We start from the raw sequence: 24361 nt of genomic DNA, 5'->3' as shown, positions 1-24361 counted from the left end.
CCTTTATTTACAAATTACATGATCTTAACAGGGTTCAAAAAGCCCTTTACATATTCAAATAAAAAAATACAGTAAAATTAATTGAAATAATTTAAACATGGTAAAAATAGAGTCAACCTCTGGAAACATTTACAGGTAGCCAGTAGAGTGAGATTCAAATTGGTAAAATGTACTTTTTGAGCGAGTTACATATGGAAGCCCGTTTCCGCCACTTTGTAAAAAAAAAAAAAAAAAAAATATTTCATTATAATGAGATGCTAACTCAATATAATGAGATACTATCTCATTATAATGAGATATTAACTCAATATAATGAGATAGTAACTCCATATAATGAGATGCTAACTCAATATAATGAGTTACCATCTCATTATATTGAGTTAGCATCTCATTATAATGAGATAGTAAATCAATATAATGAGATAGTATCCCAATTATATTGAGTTACTACAGTATCTCATTATATTGAGATAGCATCTCATTATAATGAGATAATTTTTTTTCTTTTTTTACAGAGTGGCGGAAACAGGCTTCCATAAAAGGCTGAACTTTATTCTAAGATTACTAAAATGTTGGATTGCCCTACACTATTTTGAGACTTAAAAAAAGAGTTAATCTAGTAGATAAAAATGTATAGGAAATGTAAACAAATACAAACTGACATTTGTCTGAAAACTCTATAAGAGCCTTAATATTTTAAGGCAAAATACGAGAGATATGCCACCAATTTCTGTTAGATTACTATTGGTTAATTACGAAATATATGTTTGTAAATGTTGAAGAATTGGCATTAAAGACTGCTACAACTAATTAAGAAGTTCTAAAAGCCTAAATAAATAAGTATATTTCCAAATACAATGTTGTTTAATACATCCACTGAGTAACAGCTTGTATTTAACGACCTGAGCTTCGGTGTATTGTGTCAAGTGAAGCTCCATCTGGCCCACAGTAACAGCAGAGTGGCTGCATACACAGCTAAAACCAGCATGTAAAGGTGAAACAGCACGCGGTCAAGCCTTAAGCAGAGCAACAGCCATTCAGCCTGAGCTGAAGCATCGCTGTCATCCTGGGAAAAAGCTATCCGAAGGGAAACCAGCTCTTGAAGAAGCCGCTCCAGTCCAGAGGGAGGGTCCGGGATGTCATTTAGTGACAGAAGATCTTCCTCCATGGAGCTTTCAAGCTCAAAGTCTATGGAAACAAGAGAAGAATATGGTTTAACAAGCAGTTATTAACGATTCAATTTAAACACATGCAACATGAATATAGAAAATTACAGGAATTTTGTTTCCTTCAGTTCTTTCCAATAAAAACATAATATTTCCCCGGGGTTTGTTGACGTCGCATTTCTTTAGTTAAGACAGAAAGGTTTCAGATATATCAGATATCCTGCTGATTGGTGATTGGTTTTCAGCTTATTGCATACCTCCAGGTGTGTTGATGTTGTCAAGGGTTTTGATGGAGGTGAAAGCACTTTCAGGAAGGCTGTGGCCAGCTGGGCCGTACTTGTCCAGCAGGCAGGCAGACAATGACATTTCCTTGACCTCCTTCTCGCTGTGATGGAGCAGCTTCACCACCAATATTGACTTGATTAGACTGAGCATCAGCATGGCCATGCACACCACGAAAAACACGCCTGAAAGGAGATCAGATCAGAATGGCTCCCTGTTATTTTACTCAGTGGATAAATTATCTGAAAGAGGCAAAGATGAGTGTCCCTGGTTTACCAGGAGCTTTCAAACAATTTCCTCTTTTTATTCACACAATTTGACTTCACTGCTTCAACCAAAAGTTAAGGCAAAATTTGATTGTTTTGAACCATTGAACGATTAATTTATGACTAGACTAGTTTCTTGATTTGCTCTTGAAAAATTGCTGAAATTTCTATATATTTTTTTTCTTAAATAGGTGTTTCTTGTTTAATTTAAACACTTTATTTCAAAGAGAGGAAAAAATTTTCTAGGCCTTTGGCTTTTAAAAATTTTATTCATTGTTCAAACAGAAATATACACTCACCGGCCACTTTATTAGGTACACCGACTGCTCGTTAACACTTAATTTCTAAGCAGCCAATCACATGGCGGCAACTCAGTGCATTTAGGCATGTAGACATGGTCAAGACAATCTCCTGCAGTTCAAACCGAGCATCAGTATGGGGAAGAAAGGTGATTTGAGTGACTTTGAACGTGGCATGATTGCTGGTGCCAGAAGGGCTGGTCTGAGTATTTCAGAAACTGCTGATCTACTGGGATTTTCATGCACAACCATCTCTAGGGTTTACAGAGAATGGTCCGAAAAAGAAAAAACATCCAGTGAGCGGCAGTTCTGTGGGCGGAAATGCCTTGTTGATGCCAGAGGTCAGAGGAGAATGGCCAGACTGGTTCCAACTGATAGAAGGGCAACAGTGACTCAAATAACCACCCGTTACAACCAAGGTGGGCAGAAGAGCATCTCTGAACGCACAGTACGTTGAACTTTGAGGCAGATGGGCTACAGCAGCAGAAGACCACACCGGGTGCCACTCCTTTCAGCTAAGAACAGGAAACTGAGGCTACAATTTGCACAAGCTCATTGAAATTGGACAATAGAAGATTGGAAAAACGTTGCCTGGTCTGATGAGTCTCGATTTCTGCTGCGACATTCGGATGGTAGGGTCAGAATTTGGCGTCTACAACATGAAAGCATGGATCCATCCTGCCTTGTATCAACGGTTCAGGCTGGTGGTGGTGGTGTCATGGTGTGGGGAATATTTTCTTGGCACTCTTTGGGCCCCTTGGTACCAATTGAGCATCGTTGCAACGCCACAGCCTACCTGAGTATTGTTGCTGACCATGTCCATCCCTTTATGACCACAATGTACCCAACTTCTGATGGCTACTTTCAGCAGGATAATGCGCCATGTCATAAAGCTGGAATCATCTCAGACTGGTTTCTTGAACATGACAATGAGTTCACTGTACTCAAATGGCCTCCACAGTCACCAGATCTCAATCCAATAGAGCATCTTTGGGATGTGGTGGAACGGGAGATTCGCATCATGGATGTGCAGCCGACAAATCTGCGGCAACTGTGTGATGCCATCATGTCAATATGGACCAAACTCCCTGAGGAATGCTTCCAGCACCTTGTTGAATCTATGCCACCAAGAATTGAGGCAGTTCTGAAGGCAAAAGGGGTCCAACCCGTTACTAGCATGGGGTACCTAATAAAGTGGTTGGTGAGTGTACATTTGCTATTTCTCTTTTTTGACTATTTTACTTTTCTGCTTTTCTATTTCATAATAAAAACGTTTAAGTATTTCAGATTTATAACTCCATATTTATTTTTCTATTTTTATATCACATTTGCATTGTAAAACTAGAATATTTAGTTATTTTTGCATATAATTCCTCTTTTATGTTGCAATATATGTAATTTTTGGTATCAATAATCTTTCCTTGAACGTGTATTTTTTTCTTTTTAACATTTGTTGTTTTTTATGTTGTTGGCTGAGACCTGGATTTCTAAATGTTCTCAAGTCTTTAATACCTGTGTTGTAAAATCAGAAACACAGGTGCAAAAGACCAATAAGCTTAATTATTATAGTGAGAGCAAAAACTAAATTTCAAGGATTTTAAGGTACTTAATACTATAAAAACAACACAAACGAGTCAGTCAGATATATACACAAATAACTCTAAATGGAGAATAAACAGTTTTTCTCAGCATTGGCTCACATTTACCAATGAGAGGAGTCCTGACAGCAGAAGAAGGCAGTTCATCAGTCAGATTGACCCTGAAGACGGTGTATCCCAGCAGGATGCTGATTTTAAAAGCAATCCTTGTACCACTGTTCAGAGGCAGGTAGAAGCTCACGATGTCCACTGACATGAGGAAGATGCTGGGAATGAGGAGGCCAACCACGTACAGCAGGGGGCGTCGGCGGATCAGCAGCTGGACAGACGATAAATCCTCACATTGTTTTAAACAGTTCTATCTTGAGTCTGTACTTCAACTTCACTATAGCAGCATTTGAAATATTCAGCTCAAGAGAAACATATTACCAGTTATTTCCAATCAAACAAATCTCACAGCGATGCACATCTTTTTTGAAATTTCAAAGTGAGCTACAAGTTAAAATGTCATATAAAGCAGAAAAAACAGTAATATTTGTAATAGTTGTACTGATTAGCTTTAAATCAGGATATTTTTGCTCTGATTTTCATGTTACACTGTTTGCAGAAGTCTGTCTTTCTGCCAGCAGAAGAGATAGTGATAAACCAAGAGTTAATAAGAAAGACTGTAAAGTAGGAGTATTAGTCTCATTTGCTTCTCCTAAAGAAACTACTTGAATAAAAGTGGTAATCTTGTTGGTACAAGCAGGGTCCTGGCAGTACAGAGGTTGGTTTGGTTTGGGATGGTTCATAACTGGTGAGGCCAGAGAAATGATTGTCAGATTGCTTTTTTCTACATTTCCTCAAGGTGGTTTTTAATTTCATACTGAGGTTGTATTTTAAAGCAACACTGTGGTTTACAAAGAAACACACAACTAATGTGTTCTTCACATCTGCTTCATTCTATCTCTATTCTCCCACTCTGCAGAATCTGTTAGTTCAATCTCTAACGTTCTGCTCTCTCTGCTTTTTCTCATAGTAGCTTCATCTGGTCTGTTCCTGTTTGGCTGTGACTCCATCCTGGAGAGAAATATCAGCTGTGCTGCTGCCATCAACACCTTTGTTTCTAGATGCAGGACATCGGCCCTTTTTTCAGTGTAGTCCTGTTTCTCTGACTGTAACTCTTCATCCTCTGACATGGGAGCTGGCTCAGAGCTTGTGTGTTCCCTTGACGGGGCCACCTTTTACAGCTGCCTTTTGTATCTATGCTTCTTTTTCTATGTCTGCTTCTGTCTCCATGAATCCCAGTGGTCCTCAGCAGATGGCCGCTCACACTGAGCCTGGTTCTGCTGGAGGTTTCTTCCTGTTCAAAGGGAGTTTTTCCTCTCCACTGTCGCTACAAGCATGCTTAGTGTGAGGGATTGCTGAAGAGTCAATGAGTCGCTATAATCAACTGGTTTTCCTTAGATAGAAAACTTTAAATCAATTTGACCGGATGATCTGGTTAACTGTAAAGTGCCTTGAAATGACGTGTTGTGAATTGCCGCTATAGAAATAAACTGAATTGAATTCCCTCTCCCTAGTACAGCAAGCATCCTCGTTGTCACACATTTATTTGTTGACGCTCAGAGAGGATTAGTATTTTAAATTTGTGTTTTCTGTTCTCCTGAGCTCCTGCCAGGGGTAAAGCACGCTGTTCATCGCAATGTTTTATTAATTACGTATGTCCAATCTGCCCACTTGCTGGCACAAGAGCAGAGAATCCTGTTTGGCCCCACCAGCCCCATGCATTTCAATGAAATGCAATTGTTACAACTTCATACAACCTTCATACGAAAATGCATATTTCAAGACAAATGCTGCTATGACCATGATTTTGATGAAGGAATAACATTATAAAATTGTTATTTGTTGCTTGATGGAAGATGATCACTTAAATGTGTCTGGCCATCACAAGGGGGGAAAAAAAAAGCAAATTTGTTTAAAAAAAGTCTAATTTTTCAAAGCACTGTATGTCTCTTGTGAGCTATGTATACAGAGGACCAAAGCTGCCACCAGCCCTACAATATCTCAGTGAGCCATGAAATGCTCCATTACTGAGAAGGCTTCGTTCTTTGCGCTGAATAAACAGCAGCCCTCCCTGCTCTCCACCTGCAATGGGCTATGGAGCCATTTGCTCCCAACTAACAAGAGGTCCATTGATCAGGCAGCCACTGCGACAGTCTCATTATGGTTGCTCACCCTGCCCTGTCTATCAGCTCCTCTCTCCATCCGTCTCTTTGCCTGCCAGAAGCAGCCGCCGTCTCATCATTCGGAATTAGCTCCGTTGCTTAATCCATGAAGGTCGCAGCCAATTGCTTTACGCTTTTTACTCTTCTACATGGTTTTAAAGGGTGACACATGCAGAGCTGTGGTTTACAACCAGCAAACACAGTCATCACAGTCCTTTTATTCCCTTTTTTTTGCAGACAACATGTACTAACAGCCAACATTAGGGCCAGAATAAACTATATTTCTTTTTTTTATGTTACCCACTTTATAACTGCTGTTTTTATAATACTTTTATAAGGATGAAAAACACTGAGGATGCATGCCAACATACATTAAACTGGATCTGAGCATAATCAGCGTCATCTTGGCGGATCTGCCAGTATTGTGAAGGGATGGACAGCAGTTCCCATTCTCCGTCATTCATGAACTCCCTCTTATCGTTAGCTATGGCCTCTGCGCTCCTCCACAGAGCCAGGTCGATTTCTTTCACTGCCAGGGGAGAGATAAAACAGGAAGGAAAATAAAACTCGGCGTGGGGAGAAGGAAACCCAACAACAGGAGGCGGGGGATAGTTCTTTTCTGTAATGTGTTCCTGCCTTTGTTACACTGTGCGAGAAAGAGCTTGAGTCCTAAGATAGCTTTAGTTTGACATCTGAGGGGATTACAGGCAATGTTAAAAGAAATCGCTCCTGTTCTAGTCAGTTTGTGCAACTTAAATAAAAGTTTCTTCCAAAAAATTATATTTTTACATTATTTTTACATGAGAAACTTTGCAAACAAAACCAGCATCTTTTTTTTTTTTTTGATTGTTTAGCTACGGAAGAGGATTATACGACGGAGTATTAGGGCCACACATGAAGAGAAAAAATATTTTTGCCATGACGAGATTAAACTCGACATGTCGACTTTAAACTCAACATTTCGAGAATAAAGTTGAAATGTCATGTTGAGTTTAATCTCGACGTGTCGACTTTAAACTCGCCCTGTCAACTTTAAACTCGCCATTCCGAGAATAAAGTTGATATATCGTGGCGACTTCAATCTCGACATTCCAAAGTTTGGAGAAAAGAGCAACCGCGCTCCACAGCTGCAGTCTGCGTTTTAAGAGTGAAGGTAGTCTTTGACGTGCTGCAACTGTATAATCATCACAGGAAGCGGTGGCCTACCAATAATAACGTAACGTCTTTCCCTATGCTTACCCAGGTTCGCAGTTCTGAATTTGAGAACATGTCAGTCATTTCAAATTCATTCTCGAAATGTTGAGTTTAAAGTCGACATGTCGAGTTTAATCTCGTCATGGCAAAAATATTTTTTCTCTTCATGTGTGGCCCTAATACTCCGTCGTAGGATTAGGTCCACTGGAAAATAAAAATAAAAAGTTAACTGATTTTTAAATTTTATTTCAGTTTAACATGGCAAAAAAAGTCAGAATTCTTTTTTGTCATAGATCAACACAAAGTAGAAAAAAACCAAGCAGTTCCTAGTTTTAGCACTTAGAATCTGAAAGATGTGGAATGAATTTATTTATTGTTTTTCCTTGGAATTTTGATGATCATTGAGTGACGAAACATCTTCATGAAAACCTAGAAAGAAACAGTTTAATTTAGAGAGCCAATTAGTGACAAGATTAAGTTTGCATTTGAAGATTTGAATGTAACTATGTGATAAGTTTGTCACATTTTATAACCCAACAGCAGTTATATCTGTAGTAATACATTTGCTTCAAGTAAAAAGCCATATTTTACCACATTTGTTTCATTTTGCATGTTTGAACTTTGTGTTTTTTCACAAGAACAGAGCAGAAACAATTTAAAACACCTATGAGAAATAAAAAGCGTTTTTTGTTTAACCTCGTTTTACTACTTGACATTATTTTTACACACGTCCCATGTTATGATCTAATTGAATTTCAGGTTTAAATGTATGGAAAACTATGAGTTTTGCCAAATATTTAATATGTAACAATACAATCTGTGCCTGCTCCACAATCTGGACACATGGATAAACAAAATATTAGATTTTGGGCACAAACCTAAAGTGACTGAAATGGGTTATGTAGGCAGGAAATTAATGTATTTACTTCAGAACATCCGTAAAACCAATCAACAATAGTGTTGCTAAGTACGGAAGAGGATTAGGGCCACTGAAAAAAAAAAAGTTAACTGATTTTTAGATTTTATTTCAGTTTAATATGGGAAATTATCTCAGAATTCTGACTTTTTTCTCAGAATTCGGACTTTAATCTCAGAAGTCTGACTTTTTTCTCAGAATACTGACCTTAATCTCAGAAGTCTGACTTGTGGGAGCACTAGGCTTCACTGACAAAGATGTGAGTTGTTTGAGGTGGCCAGTGAATTAGGCAACTTTTCACGTGCCCGAGGGGTCCCCTCATTAATGGAGGAACAGAAGGTCATTAAAACAAGAGAGCTAGTCTCTAAAACAGACATGGCTATGGCTTGATGCTAACATGTTTGTTAGCTGTCAGAATTCTGACTTTTTTCCCATATTAAACTGAAATAAAATCTAAAAATCAGTTACCTTTTTTTTTTTTCAGTGGCCCTAATCCTCTTCCGTACTTAGCAACACTATTGTTGATTTGTTTTACATATATTCTGAGGTAAATACATTCATTTCCTGCCTACATAACCCATTTCAGTCACTTTAGGTTTGTGCCCAAAATTCAATATTTTGTTTATCCATGTATCCAGATTGTGGAGCAGGCACAGATTGTATTGTTACATATTAAATATTTGGCAAAACTCATAGTTTTCCGTACATTTAAACCTGATATTCGATTAGATCATAACATGGGACGTGTGTAAAAATAATGTCAAGTAGTAAAAAGTGGTTAAACAAAAAACGCTTTTTATTTCTCATACAGTAGGTGTTTTAAATTGTTTCTGTTCTGTTCTTGTGAAAAAACACAAACAGTTCACACATGCAAAATGAAACAAATGTGGTAAAATATGGCTTTTTACTTGAAGCAAATGTATTACTACAGATATAACTGCTATTAGGTTATAAAATGTGACAAACTTATTACATAGTTACATTCAAATCTTCAAATGCAAACTTAATCTTGTCACTAATTGGCTCTCTAACCTAAGCTGTTTTCTTTCTAGGTTTTCATGAAGCTGTTTCGTCACTCAATTATACGGAAGAGGATTAGGGCCAGTGGAAAAAAAAAAAAGGTAACTGATTTTTAAATTTTATTTCAGTTTAGTGCGGGAAAAAATTCAGAATTCTGAGAAAAAAGTCAGAATTTTGACTTTTTTCTCAGAATTCTGACTTTAATCTCAGAATTCTGACTTTTTTCTCAGAATTCTGACTTTAATCTCAGAATTCTGACTTTTTTCTCAGAATTCTGACTTTAATCTCAGAATTCTGACTTTTTTCTCAGAATTCTGACTTTAATCTCAGAATTAGTACTTTTTTTTCTCAGAATTCTGACTGAATTCCGAGAATAAAAGAAGTCAGAATTCTGAGATTAAAGTCAGAATTCTGAGAAAAATTCAGTATTCTGACTATATTCCAATGTTAAACTGAAATAAAATTTAAAAATCAGTTAACTTTTTTTTTTTCTCAGTGGCCCTAATCCTCTTCCGTACAATTATCATCAAATTCCAAGGAAAAAAATAAAAAATAAATGCATTCCACATCTTTCAGATTCTAAGTGCTAAAACTATGAACTGCAGTTTTTTTTGTGTTGATCTATGACAAAAACGTTCTAATGAAATACAGTAATGTTGGTGGTGGGATGAAAGGTGGAGACGGTCCAGATGTAATTTCCCTTTTGGAAGGTGCTTTATATCCAATCATGGATTCTTGTTCTGCTACTGATTGCTTCACTGCTTTATAAATACAGATGTGTTCATTGCAATCATGTTGTTTGACTATGTAACTCTTAAAGTCCACGGTTGGAATACATTGATTTCCCACATAGTCAGTCCCATCACAGCCCATTAACTACATGAACAAGCACAAAAACCCATCAGAAATTAGAGGCCAACCTGAGTGAAGCCAGCTGCGAAAGGTGAGGCTGCAGTTCTGCTTGTCAAAGGGAAAGGCATACATTTCAAGGCTGCATGCCAGCACCGCCTGGATGGGCCGGTAGTTCTTCACACAGCCAGAAGAGTTGACGTAAACATAAGGGATAGGAGGAGACTTTCCCTCTTCCACACTGCCAAAATTGCATGAAACAGAGGAATTTGGCTGATTAACTGTTCATATATTTCCACTTTATTTTAGTTCAGCATTAGCCTCTATTTGCAATATACAGCACCTGCAGCAGTTTATTTTTCCTGCAAACGCTTCATGCAAACTGCTTTTAGTCAGTCCTCTTCTAGTCAATATCCGTACATATATTTTCCTTCACTTCAAAACAGAAAGATCCTAAAAGTCCACATTTTCAACATAAAAAGTTTCTTTGCACTGTTGCCGCAGCTAAGACTCGATTTTAAAATCATGTTTTATGCCTTTAAACTGTTTTCTAAATGTTAAGCATTGTTCCATGTAGTTCATTAATTTAATATTTCAAACGAATATGTCTTAAATTCTGAACATTGGTACCAATTACAATTCTTTGAAACAAATCAGTCATCTGGTTGTATCATTAAACCATATAAGGACAGAAATATAATATTGTGATTGATTGAGGTGGGAGATTTTGAGTTTTATCTTACAATTCAGTGACGATGATATCAGGTACCCAGATAGCATCAGAGGAGAGTGAAAGCTCAGTAATCCCATCAAAGTCCTCTGGGTCCCAAACTAGGAACTCATCCCTCCAGATCTGAAAAAAAGCAGAGGTTACATTTTTTTTTATCTAAATAATGGAAAATATTTCTTGTCCTGAATATAATAAAAGTACAAACAAAAACCAAAAAAGTTGCGATCGCACCTACCTGTCTGTACCAAATACTTGCAGTAATGCTTTGAGTCTTTCCATCCTGGAAAACAGAAGGAACCCTCATTTAAAGATGGACACATTTAAACAGTAATTTAACAAATAGAGCGACTGGTAGGCTCTAAAACTGATTTGGATAAGATCAGCTTAATTATTATTTTCACTATTTTAAAGAACTCAAATTGAACTTACAGATTAACTTTATTGATAATTGTTGCCAAAGTTCTTTTCTGAAGATTAAAGGTGGTTTCCATGATTGGAGGCCAGATTTAAATGACTTTCAGGTTATTGTTAGAGAACATTAAAACTAGTGTTAGAGATTCAGCTGATTACTTTGTGAATTTACTTGGTGGATTTTCACTTTATTTGGATTTAGTTTTTACATATGCATAGATATACGTACAGATATATATACAGAAGAGCTATATGTGTATATATTTTATCTCTTTTTATTCTTATTTTTTATCTTTATTATATTGTATAGTTGGATGTGTGTATATATTATATAAAACTGTAACTGGAGCGTGTAACAAAAGTAATTTCCCTCTGGGATTATTAAAGTATTTCTGATTCTGATTCTGAAATAGTTAGTCTGGTTCAAATAGAACTTGGATGCTTTTATAGAGAACTTTATGTTTACTTTTACTGTTGCTTTTTCTAAACCCAATAAATTAATTCAATTCAGTTTATTTCTATAGGACACAATTCGCAACACATACCATCTCAAGGGACTTTGCAGAGACAATTCAACCAGATCATCCAGTCAAATTGACTTAAGGTTTTCTATCTAAGGAAAATCAGTTGATGGCATCGACTCATTGACTCGAAAGCGATTCCTTGCACCAAGCATGATTGTAGCGACAGTGGAGAGGAAAGATTCCCTTTTAACAGGAAGAAATTACTCATACTTGTGACTGTTTTTGAACTAGATTTTTTTTTCCTGGAAGTCTATGGGGGTCTTCTTGAACTCAGCTTATCTTCTGGAAATGAAGTCACTTTTGCTAAACTTCAAGGCCACTTTTGGAAACGTATAGGTTACTTTCTAAAATCTTTCATGTAATTGTTACTGCAATAAGATGTTGCTTTCACAAACTTCCATGATGATTCTTGAATAAGTTACTTCTGTACTTTCTGTTAGCCTTCATACATCAACCAAACCACTATAAGATAACCAACATCAATTGGAACTTTATTTTTATTGGTTACTTAAGGAAAACTTGAATAATATTTCATTACTTCCTTGAGTTTATGTGTTAGTTTGCAGAAGTTATAGGTGGGTTATTATTTGGAACTTACAGGTTATGTTCATTTAATTTTATTTTGTAGGACACAAATTATACTTTTTCAGGACTCAGACCACTTTTAGTAACTTTATGATTTTGTTACTGAAATTGGACGTTACTCACAGAACCTCAAAGTTACTTTCCAGGAATTATCCGGTGACCTACGTAGAATATACAGGTAATTTTCCTAGAAATAACTGATATCTTCTGGAACTTACCTTGTTACTTCAGACTTGTTACTTAACTTTATGTTGCGTTATTTAACTTCATCTGTATTTTCTTTCCCTTTTTTAATTTCTAAAGTTCCAATAAACTTTTGGGTAACTTTTTCTTTTTTTTTTTCTCTTATTTTATAAGAAAGAAATAACTGAAATATATTAAGAACTTACAGAACTTACAGGTTAGTGTTAAACTGAGTTACTTTATTTAACTCATATGCACAAGTTATTTGTACTTAAAGTTATTTTAACTTCATTAAAGAGGTCACTTAAAGGTTATTAAGAACATTATTGTTTGTTTTTAAAACTAAACGATGTTAGTTTCCATATAAAACGTATACCTTTCTAAGGCGGTCCTGGAAGGGTCGCCAGTCTATTGAAGGGCAGTTAACCAAATCCAACAGTTGCATCTAGAGGTACCAATTTTTCATATATTTTATAGATTTAGAAATAGCTCACAAATTTTTTAGATAATTTTGTTTAAAAAAATCATATTTCTTACGAAGAATTATGTGATTACTGCTGTTTTATGTGGGGGGTGTCTAAAAAAGAAACTTTTGCATTAGTAAATAAAATGTCTGGCATAATAAGTAATATTACTACCTTTTAGCCACTATAAGAACTAAATTCTTTAACGATCTAAATTGAAGCTGTCGAAGTTTACATACCACATCGAGGACAGACTGCATTATGAGGTCTATGTAGACCGTTATTGAGCTAGTCCAGTTGTGAACAGGTCGAACTCCACAGTCATATTTCCTCAGGAGGGTCCTGGTCAGCTGGTTTAAGGTGGATCTCTTTGGCTTTTGCGGCACACCTTCAGCCAGATGAACTAAAAGGTAAAAGTATAGGAAAAATATAAAAATAAGCAGCCAGATAGCTAAAAAAAAAACGTGCATTTATTATATTTGTAAATCTTGTCAATGACCCTGTATACCCCGCACACTTTTTTGTTTTGTTGTTTTAAAGAGTTTTTAAGGTGGTCTACATCCCAGAATGCTTAAAAAATACAGAAACTAACTATTAAAAGGCCAAGCCTAATTATCAATGTTTTTCTTAAGTTGACTACTTTAGATTGCAGCTAAAATATTTTTAAAGCTTAGTTTGAAATATTAATCTCCTTCTCATTTAACTGCAAAAAATCTAATCTAACCTTAATAACATACAGAGCTCATTTTAATAGGCAAAATACAAACAGCTCAAATATTTGTACTACTGGCCTATTATTTATAGGATCCCTGTCTATTTACATTACATAGTGTGTATTAGATTAACAAAAAGAAATTATTTAAAAATTTCTAGAAACTCTCATCTTAAATATAATCTGTATAACCTCTTTTTACATGCTGTAGTCTATCTATTCTCTCTTAATGAGTCTTACCTGACAAAAGCAATGCCATCCAAAAAGCAGACATCATGTGAAAACCAGCCATCCAGATATTAGAATGAATCCAGGAGTCACCTGCAAATGTTTGCTCAGTTAACAGCAAAAATATCCACCGTTGGAGCAAAGATGTTCAGCAGTAGTGAAACTGGGTGACGGGCAGGAACAATGAGCGCCGTCATGCAGACATTTTGGTTTGGACACATATTGATTTCACACAGCACCTGTAAGATGATAGGGATGATAGCGGGACATGCCGAAGAGAAAAAGCAGGGTTTGCTTTGTGTCGGTTCAGCACCTAAGAGGCTTACAGGATCAACTGCAAATGGATGCAAAACATAATAAAAATGGATGAGTTGAACACTAAAGCTGGGAAATTAGTTATTTTAACATCTCTCAAATTAGTCACATGTGAAATTATTTTGGCTATAACACTAAAGGTCTACTCCAGGTAGAACCAATTAAAAATCAGCGGGTTCCGAATAAAGAAAATCATCAACCTGTAAAGGTCCAGAGACATTTTTAAATATAATCTGTTACTTTAAACAGAATGTAACACTGACATAAAATTAGGTGTTTATGCATCCATGTTATACATTGATTTTTTTAAATGAAAAAATATAAAAAATAAATGAAATAGAACATATTCCATTTTAAAATCTAAAGTGTTTTTTTATGTTGAGAAGAACAATCATTCAGTTTGGTTTATAGACAATTTCCTGATTCACATATTTTATCAAACACCTGAACTGAGTGTTTGTTATTTTCTTTCTTTTTTCTGTCTTAATGTTGGCAGTGGGCTTTAGGCTGCACTGCAAGGCTTTAAACCTGGGTTTAAATGGAGACTAAGCCATTCTCAAGCACATATCAAGGAGCTCATTTTGAGCCTGGATCCAGATTTATTGTTGATTCTGTTCATGGTGGAGAATCCTGCTTCACAGCAGCAGGTTGAGCCAAACATCCTCTAAATGTGCAGGGTCATCTTTGAGCACGCCATTTCACTTTTCTTTCACCAGTTCACCGCAGTTCTTCCAGCAGTCCACACTTTCTCTGCTCTCTTTTTCTCATCGTCTTCTCCTTCTTTCCCATCGCCCGGCTTGCCACAGGTTTGCCTGCTGTGTCTAAAAGCAGCAGCAGCAGCAACCCAGACTGACAGCTCATTGGCTCATTTGGATCACGTGCAGCCTGGAGCTGGACGCTCCGGATGGCTTTACCGTATTAAGAGAAGAAGCGGCCCCAGTGAAATTAGAGACAGCCGTCAGACAACATGTGGTAATTTATAAATGGTTTAAATAAGGTCAGGTCCAGATTAGCCAGCAGGTGGGTCTGGATACAGAGTGTGGTCCGCTAATCTGTGACCTCTGGTCTACTCTATGGTATTTTTTTTTTACTATTGTATGTAATAATATGCTATTGTATGTTATTTTGTAATTCAGGATTAAATTCAGGATTCCCTCACTTAACTGTGGAGGGAACTAACTGGATTGTTCTCAGAGCCAAGTGAGGGAAATGGGACTGGGCTTAAACCTCTCTATACTGCCCTTAGTTTTAAGTTTGTATGTGCATCTTTTTTTTCTGGTATACCTATTTTCTGTAGTCATCCAAGAAGGAGAACCTTATCTTTGACAGATTGCCAGTAATCAGAAACATAATACAAACATTCATGCACACACACTCATACTTAGGCATACATTTGGACAGACCGACTAACCAAATATGCCTGTTTTTTAACTGTGGGGTAAAGCTGGCCATGACCACAATAGAGGTAGTATTTTTATTCTCCACAGATCAGAGCACAGTTTGAGAGCTTTCAGCACTTCCTGTTGTCAAAAGGTTCTTTATAGGTAACTGTTGTGGCCATTTATGCTAAATTGTTTTAATTTGTTATTTCTACCAATTAAATTTTTGGCTTTTGGTATGTAAAATATATCTGACTTAATTTAGAACCAAAATGTATTTATTTTTTATATCTGAAATTGTTTGGAGTAAGTTGTTAATTGATAGACCCCCCCATTAATTTGAGTGATAAAGAGCACATCATGTGTTGGTAAATGTCTACTGTTCTAATAAGTTCCAAGACATTTTTAGTAATATTTTTTTTCTTTGCTTTTACAATAAGTCAAGCTGGAAGTGGAAAAAAAAAAAGTTAACTGATTTTTAAATTTTATTTCAGTTTAACATGGGAAAAAAGTCGGAATTCTGACTTTTTTCTCAGAATTCTGACTTTAATCTCAGAATTTTGACTTTAATCTCAGAATTCTGATAATAAAAAAAGTCAGAATTCTGAGAAAAGAGTCAGAATTCTGAGATTAAAGTCAGAATTCTGAGTTTAAAGTCAGAATTCCAAGAAAAAAAGTCAGAATTCTGAGATTAAAGTCAGAATTTTGACTTTAATCTCAGAATTCTGACTGAATTCTGACAATAAAAAAAGTCAGAATTCTGAGATTAAAGTCAGAATTCCAAGAAAAAAGTCAGAATTCTGAGATTAAAGTCAGAATTCCAAGAAAAAAGTCAGAATTCTGAGATTAAAGTCAGAATTCCAAGAAAAAAGTCAGAATTCTGAGATTAAAGTCAGAATTCTGAGAAAAAAGTCAGAATTCTGAGAAAATACTAAACTGAAATAAAATTTAAAAAAAATCAGTTAACATTTTTGTTTTCAGTGGCCCTAATCCTCTTCCGTAACGGCCTTTGTTGGAAATTTTTGGGGTTTTTTTGTTGGAACAGAAGACTGTGACAGGTGCACTCTTTTATTCTAAAGGTCTGATTGTAATCAAGCTTGGCCGTGCCCATTTATATTCAACTCATTTTTCAAATAAAAATAGATAACTCCGCTTAATTATTTAACTTTTAGTGATTTTTAAGACCAGCTTTATGAAGTGAAATATTTTAGCTGGTCTACTGTTTGTATTTTCCTCGGTTATATTTGTTTTATATTAGAATTTGTTTACAAAATCTTAAAGTGTAGCAAAAAAAATTACAATATTTTTGACGGTTCTTGAAGTTTCCTCAACATTCGACTAAATTAGACCACTTTCTGCTTATTGGTGTAGGTTGGTCAGCGCGCGTGGCCACTCCCTGCGCGCGCTCTAAGGAAAGTGACCACGCGCGCCCGCAGCTGGCTGCTCGCTCTCGGTGCGTAACAGATGAAGCCGATTTGACCACCAGTGGGAGAGAAAGAAAGATTGTATTTTGGGGGAAAAGATCGAGGATACATTCAGATTATTTTTATTTTAATCTGCAATGAGAACTGAACAAAGTGAAAATGGAGAAAACTCTACGAAGTCGGTGAGAGGATGATTATAAAACGTGATCCGTGTCTACTAACATTAACCACTAAACCACTAAACTCCTCTCCGCCTTTATTTAGCAAATTTGACTCTAATCCTCCATCTACACTAAAATAAAATCTAAAGATGAAACTCATATTTATGTTTTGAATGTGTCTAACAATGCCAACCTTTAAAGATTAACAAAAACGCATCTGTTGATTATTAATAGACTTATAACCAAGACATTTGTAAATAGAGGACAAATATGCAGCTCATGAAATATAATCGACATCTAGATAAGTCATTTTTTCTTTAAATAAGTGCATTTGTTCTTGGATTGAAGGGGTAAAAGAGACATTTTGCCAATGGAACGAGATAATTTAGACTTATAATAGGAAAACAAAATTGGTTTGTCTTATTTCAAGTGCATAATATCTAATTATCTTATTTTAAGAGTAAAAATACTCACTCCATTGGCAAACTACCTCATTTACCTACTCAAATCAAGGGTAAAAACACTTAATTTAAGAAATTTTTACTTGTTAGATTGTTTTTTTCAGTGCATTATCAGGGCGCAGTGAAAAGATTATGTTCTAATAACAAAGAAATGTTTTTCTAGTCCCCATCATGACATTGCAGTAATTTTTAGAGAGTCATGTTTATATTTAAATCTGGTTCAGCAGTCATCCTTAACACCATAGCAGTAAAAACAGATCTTTCTGGTTATTCATACATAGTACATCTGTTTTTGAAGTGTAAGGCCAAAGCTAGTGTTTAGTTTAATGTGGGATAAAAAAAATAAATAGATAAAAAGGTCTACTTTTATTCCTGTTGGTGGTGATTGTTGGTGGTGTGTGTCTGGAAAAGAGGTGCATGGTGGCATGGTGAGTGGAATGATAAACAGAAGCTTGTGCTATCCATGTCAGTACCCTAAAATAGAGACAAACCAAGTGGGTCTCAGATTGCCCCCTGGGCTCCATATAAGTCTGCTCAGTCTGATCCTGGCTTTCTCTGTGTATGTTTGACGGAGATACAATGACGTGAGCACCTGCTGTCGGGACAGCAAGCTGTTTTTAGCACCTCTCACTGTGCAAAATTAGGTTTTATTTTTAAATATTGTGCATATCTTAGGTCACTGCATGTGGTTTGTGTTAGCAAAGGTCTTGGGGGGGTGGCTTATTTGAAGCAGAGAGAAAACCAGACTCAAACCCTTAGAATTAAAGTAATAGGGAAGTCATATTTAAGTGTCAGACCATATTGTAAAAAGTCAAAAGATTTCTATTAAAAAAAAACTGTCTTAAAATCTGTCTATTTTTTCATAATTTTATGCAGCCCAGTTAGTTATTAGCCTCGTGAGACCATCCTGATCTCGCGAGCTTTCAAGGTTTCACTCGCAGATCAGTCTGGAGACTCTCCGTTAAAGAAGATTTGGAGCCGTTCACCAAACGAACGTCCAATCAGCGTTGGCTTTGAGGCGGGTTGAGGTGTGACGCAACGAGAAGCGCGACAGTTCAGTCTAAAGAACATGGCGGCTTCAGCCGATGAAACTAGCGTTAGTGTGGCTATCGAGCAAGTTTTATCGGAATTACAGAGTATTTCTTCACTGAAAGAAGAGCAAAACACTGCTCTGGAGGCTTTTCTCAGAGGAAAAGATGTTTTTGCTCTTCTCCCGGTTTCGGCTGGTTTCGGCAAGAGTAGCCTGGCTTGTGGTTGTGTTTTCGTCGTCGCTCTGTTAGTACGTCATATGCTTCGTTGATCTGATTGGTTTATTTGGCCCGTCTATCACCAACATAGGCCAATCAGCTAACCAGTATTTTCGCCCCTTCCCAAAATTACTGCAACGGAAGGTTTCCAGATGGATATGCGGAGCAAATCCAGCTGGCGGAGTCAGGTCAGTTAGTTCTACGTCAGCCTGAACACCTAAATTTGGCCAATCATATATCAATGGTCATCTGTCAATCTAATATTTTCGGCCATAGCATCTTGATTCATGTGTCACAGCTAATATACGCAACGGTTGAAATCAGAATCCTTTCCTTTCCCATTGAGTTGCGTCCCAGTGTTCACGGGGATGGACGTCTGTGTCTTCGGAAGGTGTAGAGCTAACAGAACTGGCAGCGTTGCGAGGCAAGGGCTCAAACATGTACGGCTGGAAGCCTTCTACACTAAACCAAGTTTCTGCCGCCCTGGCATCCTCTTCCACAACATCTTCGTCCCCGCTTTCCTCCTCTAAATAAAAAATGAATGACGGAGGAGACTCATCCACGACCTCCGACACTAAACTCTCCTCCTCTTGCATGTTTCCGCTGTCCATAGCGTTCCTTGACAGTGTCGTCTCTAGGTCACCAATTTAGTGCTTCTTAGTCCCGATGGAATTTCCCATTGGGAACCTACTAGCACTAAGTTGCTAACTGGTTAGCAAGATGCTTCCGAGACACCAGCCACAACCAAACTTGCTTGCGAACCTTCCGCCACAAAAATCCTGCTCCTTTTATGAATGACCAATCACATTCACTTTATTCACTCGTGTAACGTTGGGCACCATTCGGGAGAATTCAGAACTGCAACCATTGAAACATCCACTTCCCTTATGACTTTAAATAAACAGGTGTTAACAATTCAATTCAGTTTATTTCTGCCTCGTCATCTCAAGGCACTTTCCAGTTCACCAGATCATCCACTCAAATTGATTCATAGTTTTCTATCTAAGGAAAACCAGTTGATTGCATCGACTCATTGACTCAAAGGCAGTCCCTCACACTAAGCATGCTTGCAGCGACAGTGGAGAGGAAAAACTCCCTTTCAACAGGAAGAAACCTCCAGCAGAACCAGGCTCAGTGTGAGCGGCCATCTGCTGAGGCCGACTGGGGTTTAAGGAGACAGAAGCAGAGATAGAAAAAGCAGCTGTAAAAGGCGGCCCCGTCCAGCCAGGCAGACAAACAAATGTATGCAATAGCTAGCCTGACAACTCGGCTTTTCAGTTCTTCTTCATGTGTAGGTTCTCTCAGGTATTCCAGCTTTTACCCTTCTAAAAGCTAAAAGGATATCATCTATTCAATTATCAATTGCTATTATGAATAAGTATGGTTTTATGCATTAGTTGTGTGTCTCTTTGTGGGCCTATGATGGGCTGAGAACATGTCCAGAATTTACTCCACCTCTCATCCTTAGATCACTGGAGAACTTTACACAAAGACAATGTCCTGAGTAGCACAATCACGTTCAATATCTTGAAGAAATATTTGAAAGGTTCATGTTTTAGGGTGAGATGACAATAAAGAATAAGGCTGCAATCATTATTCCAGGTTTTGGGTGTGAAAATGTAATTTATTATGAACCTTTTAAAATTTCTACAAATTTTAACTTGGAAATAAATGTTTTCAGGCAAAAAAAAAAAAAAGAAAGAAAAAAATAACACTAGCTACTAGTTCTTAAGCTTATTGGTGGTAGGATCATGACATGAGCATGTAAGTGATCCAATATCCAGCTACAATTATGTCAGTGAAAAGAAAATGAAATTTAACCTAATGCTGGTGTTCTATGTTTTGGTCTGAATCAGCAGCATAGAATTAATTATTAATACATTCATCATTTACCCAATGATCCAACCCTTTTGCGTTGCACTTGGTGTATTGCTTGGACGCAGCTTCTGGACCATGGCAACCCATTCTATGAAGGTCTCTGCTCTCTGCTCTTGAGCTAATCTAAAGGCTTCATGAAGTTTGAAGGCGTGAAAGGATTGACTCTCCACACTTCAGCATCCACTGTCCCACTCCATCAGTTTACATGGCCTACTACCTCCTGGCTGTGTTGCTGTCATTTGCAAACACTTCACAATTTTTCTATGATACAGCTGAAAGTTGTGGTAGATGTAGGAGCAAGGACATTTCCTGACTGAATTTGTTTCACGTCCCATCAGTTCCACCCTGGAATTCCCTGAGCCCCTGAGAGTGACCTTTTCTTTTTGCGAATGTTTGTAAAAACAGTCTGCATGCCTTTGTGCTTGATTTAATACACCTGTGGCCATGGAATTGATTTGAACACCTAATTCCAATAATTTGGATTGGTGAGCAAATACTTTTTTTTTCAAAGGGAAAGAAATTAGCTGGGGGGAAATAATTTTAGCCTTTTTGTTTTGGACTTAAGCTTCTTTTTATCTACTTTTAGCCCATTTTGTATCAAGAGTATGTTTTATTTTTATTTAGGCACTTAAAACCTAAATCAACTAACATCCTATGAAATCAACAGATGAATAAATATTGACCAAATGTAAAATCTGTTTGCTTTCTTTATTTGCTAAGCAAATACTGTGCAAAATGTGGTTAGTGCTCCAGTAGAGGTGGTTTTAGACTAAATCTACCAGAGAGGCCAGGATGAGGCCAGTGTTTTGTCATATGGGCAAATAACAACATGAAACAAAAAGAAAACAGAGCAATAGTTTCTTTACTTGAAACTTCCTTCATTGTGAGACGCACAAAAAAAGAGCTTTATCTGCTCCCAGATAAAGCAGATAAAAACTGATCTTATCTCATCTGGACTAAAGATGAAAGTACCACATCTTAATTTTTAAATTACTGTTGAAATTACCTGTAAAAATAAAGATAATAAATAAATAGATCAAGGGGACCAATCGATTACATTTCTATGTCAACTTAAATCATCATAACACATTTATTTTGTATCGTATTGTCAATGCAGATGTCATAACAGGGGCCTGGACCAGTTATAAAGGGGCTTTGGCCCCTTCTTTCTTAATTGTAGAACCGCCTATGGGGTCGGGTCCAGTTAATTGGAAGCTTTTGGACCAGAAATTTGTCACAATGTTAAAAAATAAAGTTGAGGTTATTAGTAACTATCCCATACTGGGTATATATATATATTTTTTTAGACATCTGCTTGAGAGGTGCATATAAATAAAAAATCTCTTTTTTTTTTGTGCCAACAGCTGAAAATGCTGATGGAGCAGCTGAAGGAAATCACCGGGGTCCAGGACCAGCAAGTTCTCTTCAAAGCCCTGAAGGTAACATAAAGTCAGCAGTAATAACTGTCATAGTTTTATCTAAAGCTCAGACCCACATGCAGAGAAACCATTATAGACAGACGAGGGGAAAAGGTTTAACAGGTTTTATTGAAGAGATAAAGCACGGTGCAATGTTGCTCTGAACTCTGCTCAGCCGGAACTGGAAGGTGAGGGGAAGACACAGCGATTAGTTCAGGCTCAGTGGGAAATTTCAATCGTGGATATGGAGAAGAGGATCTGGTTGTTGACTCGCAGTTGTAGAATCTTTGACTTCAATCTGTGTGCTGTATTTCAGTGTTAGTCTGATTCGGTGGAGGGCGGAACAGGGTTTACCCAGAACACGGTCGGTTGTAGGTGAACGGAGAAACTGACTGCCACTCAGATTTCCTGCGGGTACTCGAACGGGTCGTAGTGGAGATGATTCCCTTGCTCAGTGTGTAAACTCGACGTCCTCTCTGGGAAACTGGATCCAAACCTCCAGAACTCAGTCTTACTCAGCAAAAACTCAGCTTGGCTAGAGTACCCAAAACTGGCAAACACTCTAGCGTCGAGGTAGTGGCAGTCAGCAGCTTAAGAGCACTCCGTTAACAAGGTAACCATCAGCAGGTGTGTGAGGAGGCGGACCAGAACCAGGCGCCTCCTGTTGGAGGAAGGGAGACAAACACAAAAAAAAACAAAACACACAGACTAGAGCCCTGACAATAAAGAGTCATTTCATGCAAAAAAAAGGTTAGGAGAATACTTCCTATAAGCACTGGTCTCCTCCTTCTGATGTCTATCTGTTTGCACTTAGGATGTGAGAAAGCAATCCTGTTGAGGTACCAGACAAAATCCTAATTTAGGTCATAACAAACAATAGTTCCACCTTTTCATATTTGCAGTTTTACTGGAAAATAAATAAAAGTTTCAGATGGCATAAATTAAGAAAATAATAAAGTTACCAATGCCTGCGTATGTGCTCAACCTAAAACTAATGCTTTAAAGAAGCAATATTTTAGTTGAATTATAGCGTTTATTGTTCTTTGTAAAGAGTCCATTAGCAGTACACATCTTGCTTTGATCATCAGACGTAATCTGCAATGGTTCTCTATACCTGTCACATTGTTAGAACATCTTACATCCGTCAGGTCACAAAATCCAGATTCTGTTTTTAACGGGACATCTTGAATCTGCTCTAAATTGGAATTATATTTTCAGACATTTGCATGGACTTTACATCTGAAAAACCATACAATAAGAAAATATTTGCATTATAAATTATGTTACGGTATATACATTTTGCTTCTCTTTCTTTGTGATTTAAGACATTTTCTGCAAAGGTTTTGATTTTGCTTTCGTTTGAAGGCCAGCCAGGGGGACGTTGGACATGCTGTGGGACTACTGACAACCCAGAATGTGGAGATTCAGGATTCTGCAGAGCCTCAGGAGTCAGGGACATCTGCAGAGACCTGGGACAGCAAGAGAGGTATATTCAGACAGGGAGCGCTGCGCAAAGACACATCTATAGGACGTCTGTTCTAGGTCACTTTTGATCCTCTAAGTTTTCAGTCCCCTGAAAACACAGAATGAAATGCCAGAATGAGAATTCTTGGTTGGTCCATCATCTCTCCATGTTATTCAGGTCATGTAGATGATGGACTGAACAAAACTCTTGGAGGTATTCAAAGTTTGGGTCGTTTTTTAAGAACCTACTCCTTCTCTAAACCTTTGCAGAACTTTCCTACTTACCTCTTTGCCGGGGTCCTTGGTCTTCATTATATTGTTTTCTGATTTTCTCTAACAAAAATCTGAAAATAGGTGAAGATTTACCCATATTTGGACTTAGGCCTGTGATTCCTAAAAGCGGATGGTTGCAGTGGATTTTATTTTAGGATATCAAAGTTAATGCATGCCTCATTTTTCAGATTGTCTTTCAGAACTATAGAATATTTTTTCTTCAGCCTTTCACTTTGAATTTTGTTTTGTGTTGATGTGTCGCCCCAAAAAATAAAATAATACTACCCCCCCTAAAATACATCAGAGTTGGTAAGAAAATGTAAAAAAGAGGCATGCAAGGAAATAATAAAAATTTTAAACACATTTTAGGGATAATGAAGACAAAACAGACTAACTTCATTAGATAAATCCAATTCAAAGCTTCATAAGTAACATGTATATAGAAGAAGGATCAATGTTGTTCTGTGTTTCTTTTGAAGGACTTCCCAAAGATGAACTGCAGACGGCCATTGAACTCAGTTTGCAGGAATCCCACAACGCAGAGCAAGAAGAGCGAGAATTCAACAGGTAAGAAGAAAAAGATTCACAGCCAAGAAACTGTGCTCTATGATAGGCAGGCTGCTGATTTTATAAACCATATACTGAGCAAGGAAAGTACTAAACACTAAAGATAAAGAAATATTTTAATATTTATTAATGTAGAA

At 37.1% G+C, this 24361-nt stretch overlaps 2 protein-coding genes across 2 annotated transcripts in view; one reads left to right on the top strand and one right to left on the bottom strand.

Annotated features, from left to right (window-relative positions):
* Nucleotides 1–524: 524 nt before the first annotated feature.
* On the bottom strand, nucleotides 525–13804 carry htr3b (5-hydroxytryptamine (serotonin) receptor 3B). The gene is made up of 9 exons (XM_038290383.1): nucleotides 13650–13804; nucleotides 12937–13100; nucleotides 10766–10810; nucleotides 10544–10653; nucleotides 9872–10041; nucleotides 6193–6350; nucleotides 3720–3930; nucleotides 1424–1633; nucleotides 525–1188 (listed from the first exon to the last, which is right to left on the bottom strand). Exons 1-9 carry the CDS (start codon nucleotides 13699–13701, stop codon nucleotides 923–925), a joined length of 1386 nt encoding a protein of 461 aa, XP_038146311.1. The 5' UTR covers nucleotides 13702–13804; the 3' UTR covers nucleotides 525–922.
* A 2938-nt stretch (nucleotides 13805–16742) lies between these two features.
* usp28 (ubiquitin specific peptidase 28) overlaps nucleotides 16743–24361 on the top strand; it is a 54255-nt gene continuing 46636 nt past the window's right edge. The window contains exons 1-4 of the mRNA XM_038290368.1: nucleotides 16743–16937; nucleotides 21867–21941; nucleotides 23286–23406; nucleotides 24137–24224. Of these exons, the coding sequence (XP_038146296.1) occupies nucleotides 16893–16937; nucleotides 21867–21941; nucleotides 23286–23406; nucleotides 24137–24224 (329 nt within the window). The 5' untranslated portion in view covers nucleotides 16743–16892. The remainder of the gene's footprint in view (nucleotides 16938–21866; nucleotides 21942–23285; nucleotides 23407–24136; nucleotides 24225–24361) is intronic.

This window comes from Cyprinodon tularosa, unplaced genomic scaffold (assembly GCF_016077235.1).
Source record: "Cyprinodon tularosa strain WSP-4 unplaced genomic scaffold, ASM1607723v1 ctg28, whole genome shotgun sequence".
Lineage (NCBI taxonomy): Eukaryota > Metazoa > Chordata > Actinopteri > Cyprinodontiformes > Cyprinodontidae > Cyprinodon > Cyprinodon tularosa.
The sequence above is the reverse complement of the archived record's forward strand: the minus strand, read 5'-3'. Positions and strand labels throughout refer to the sequence as shown.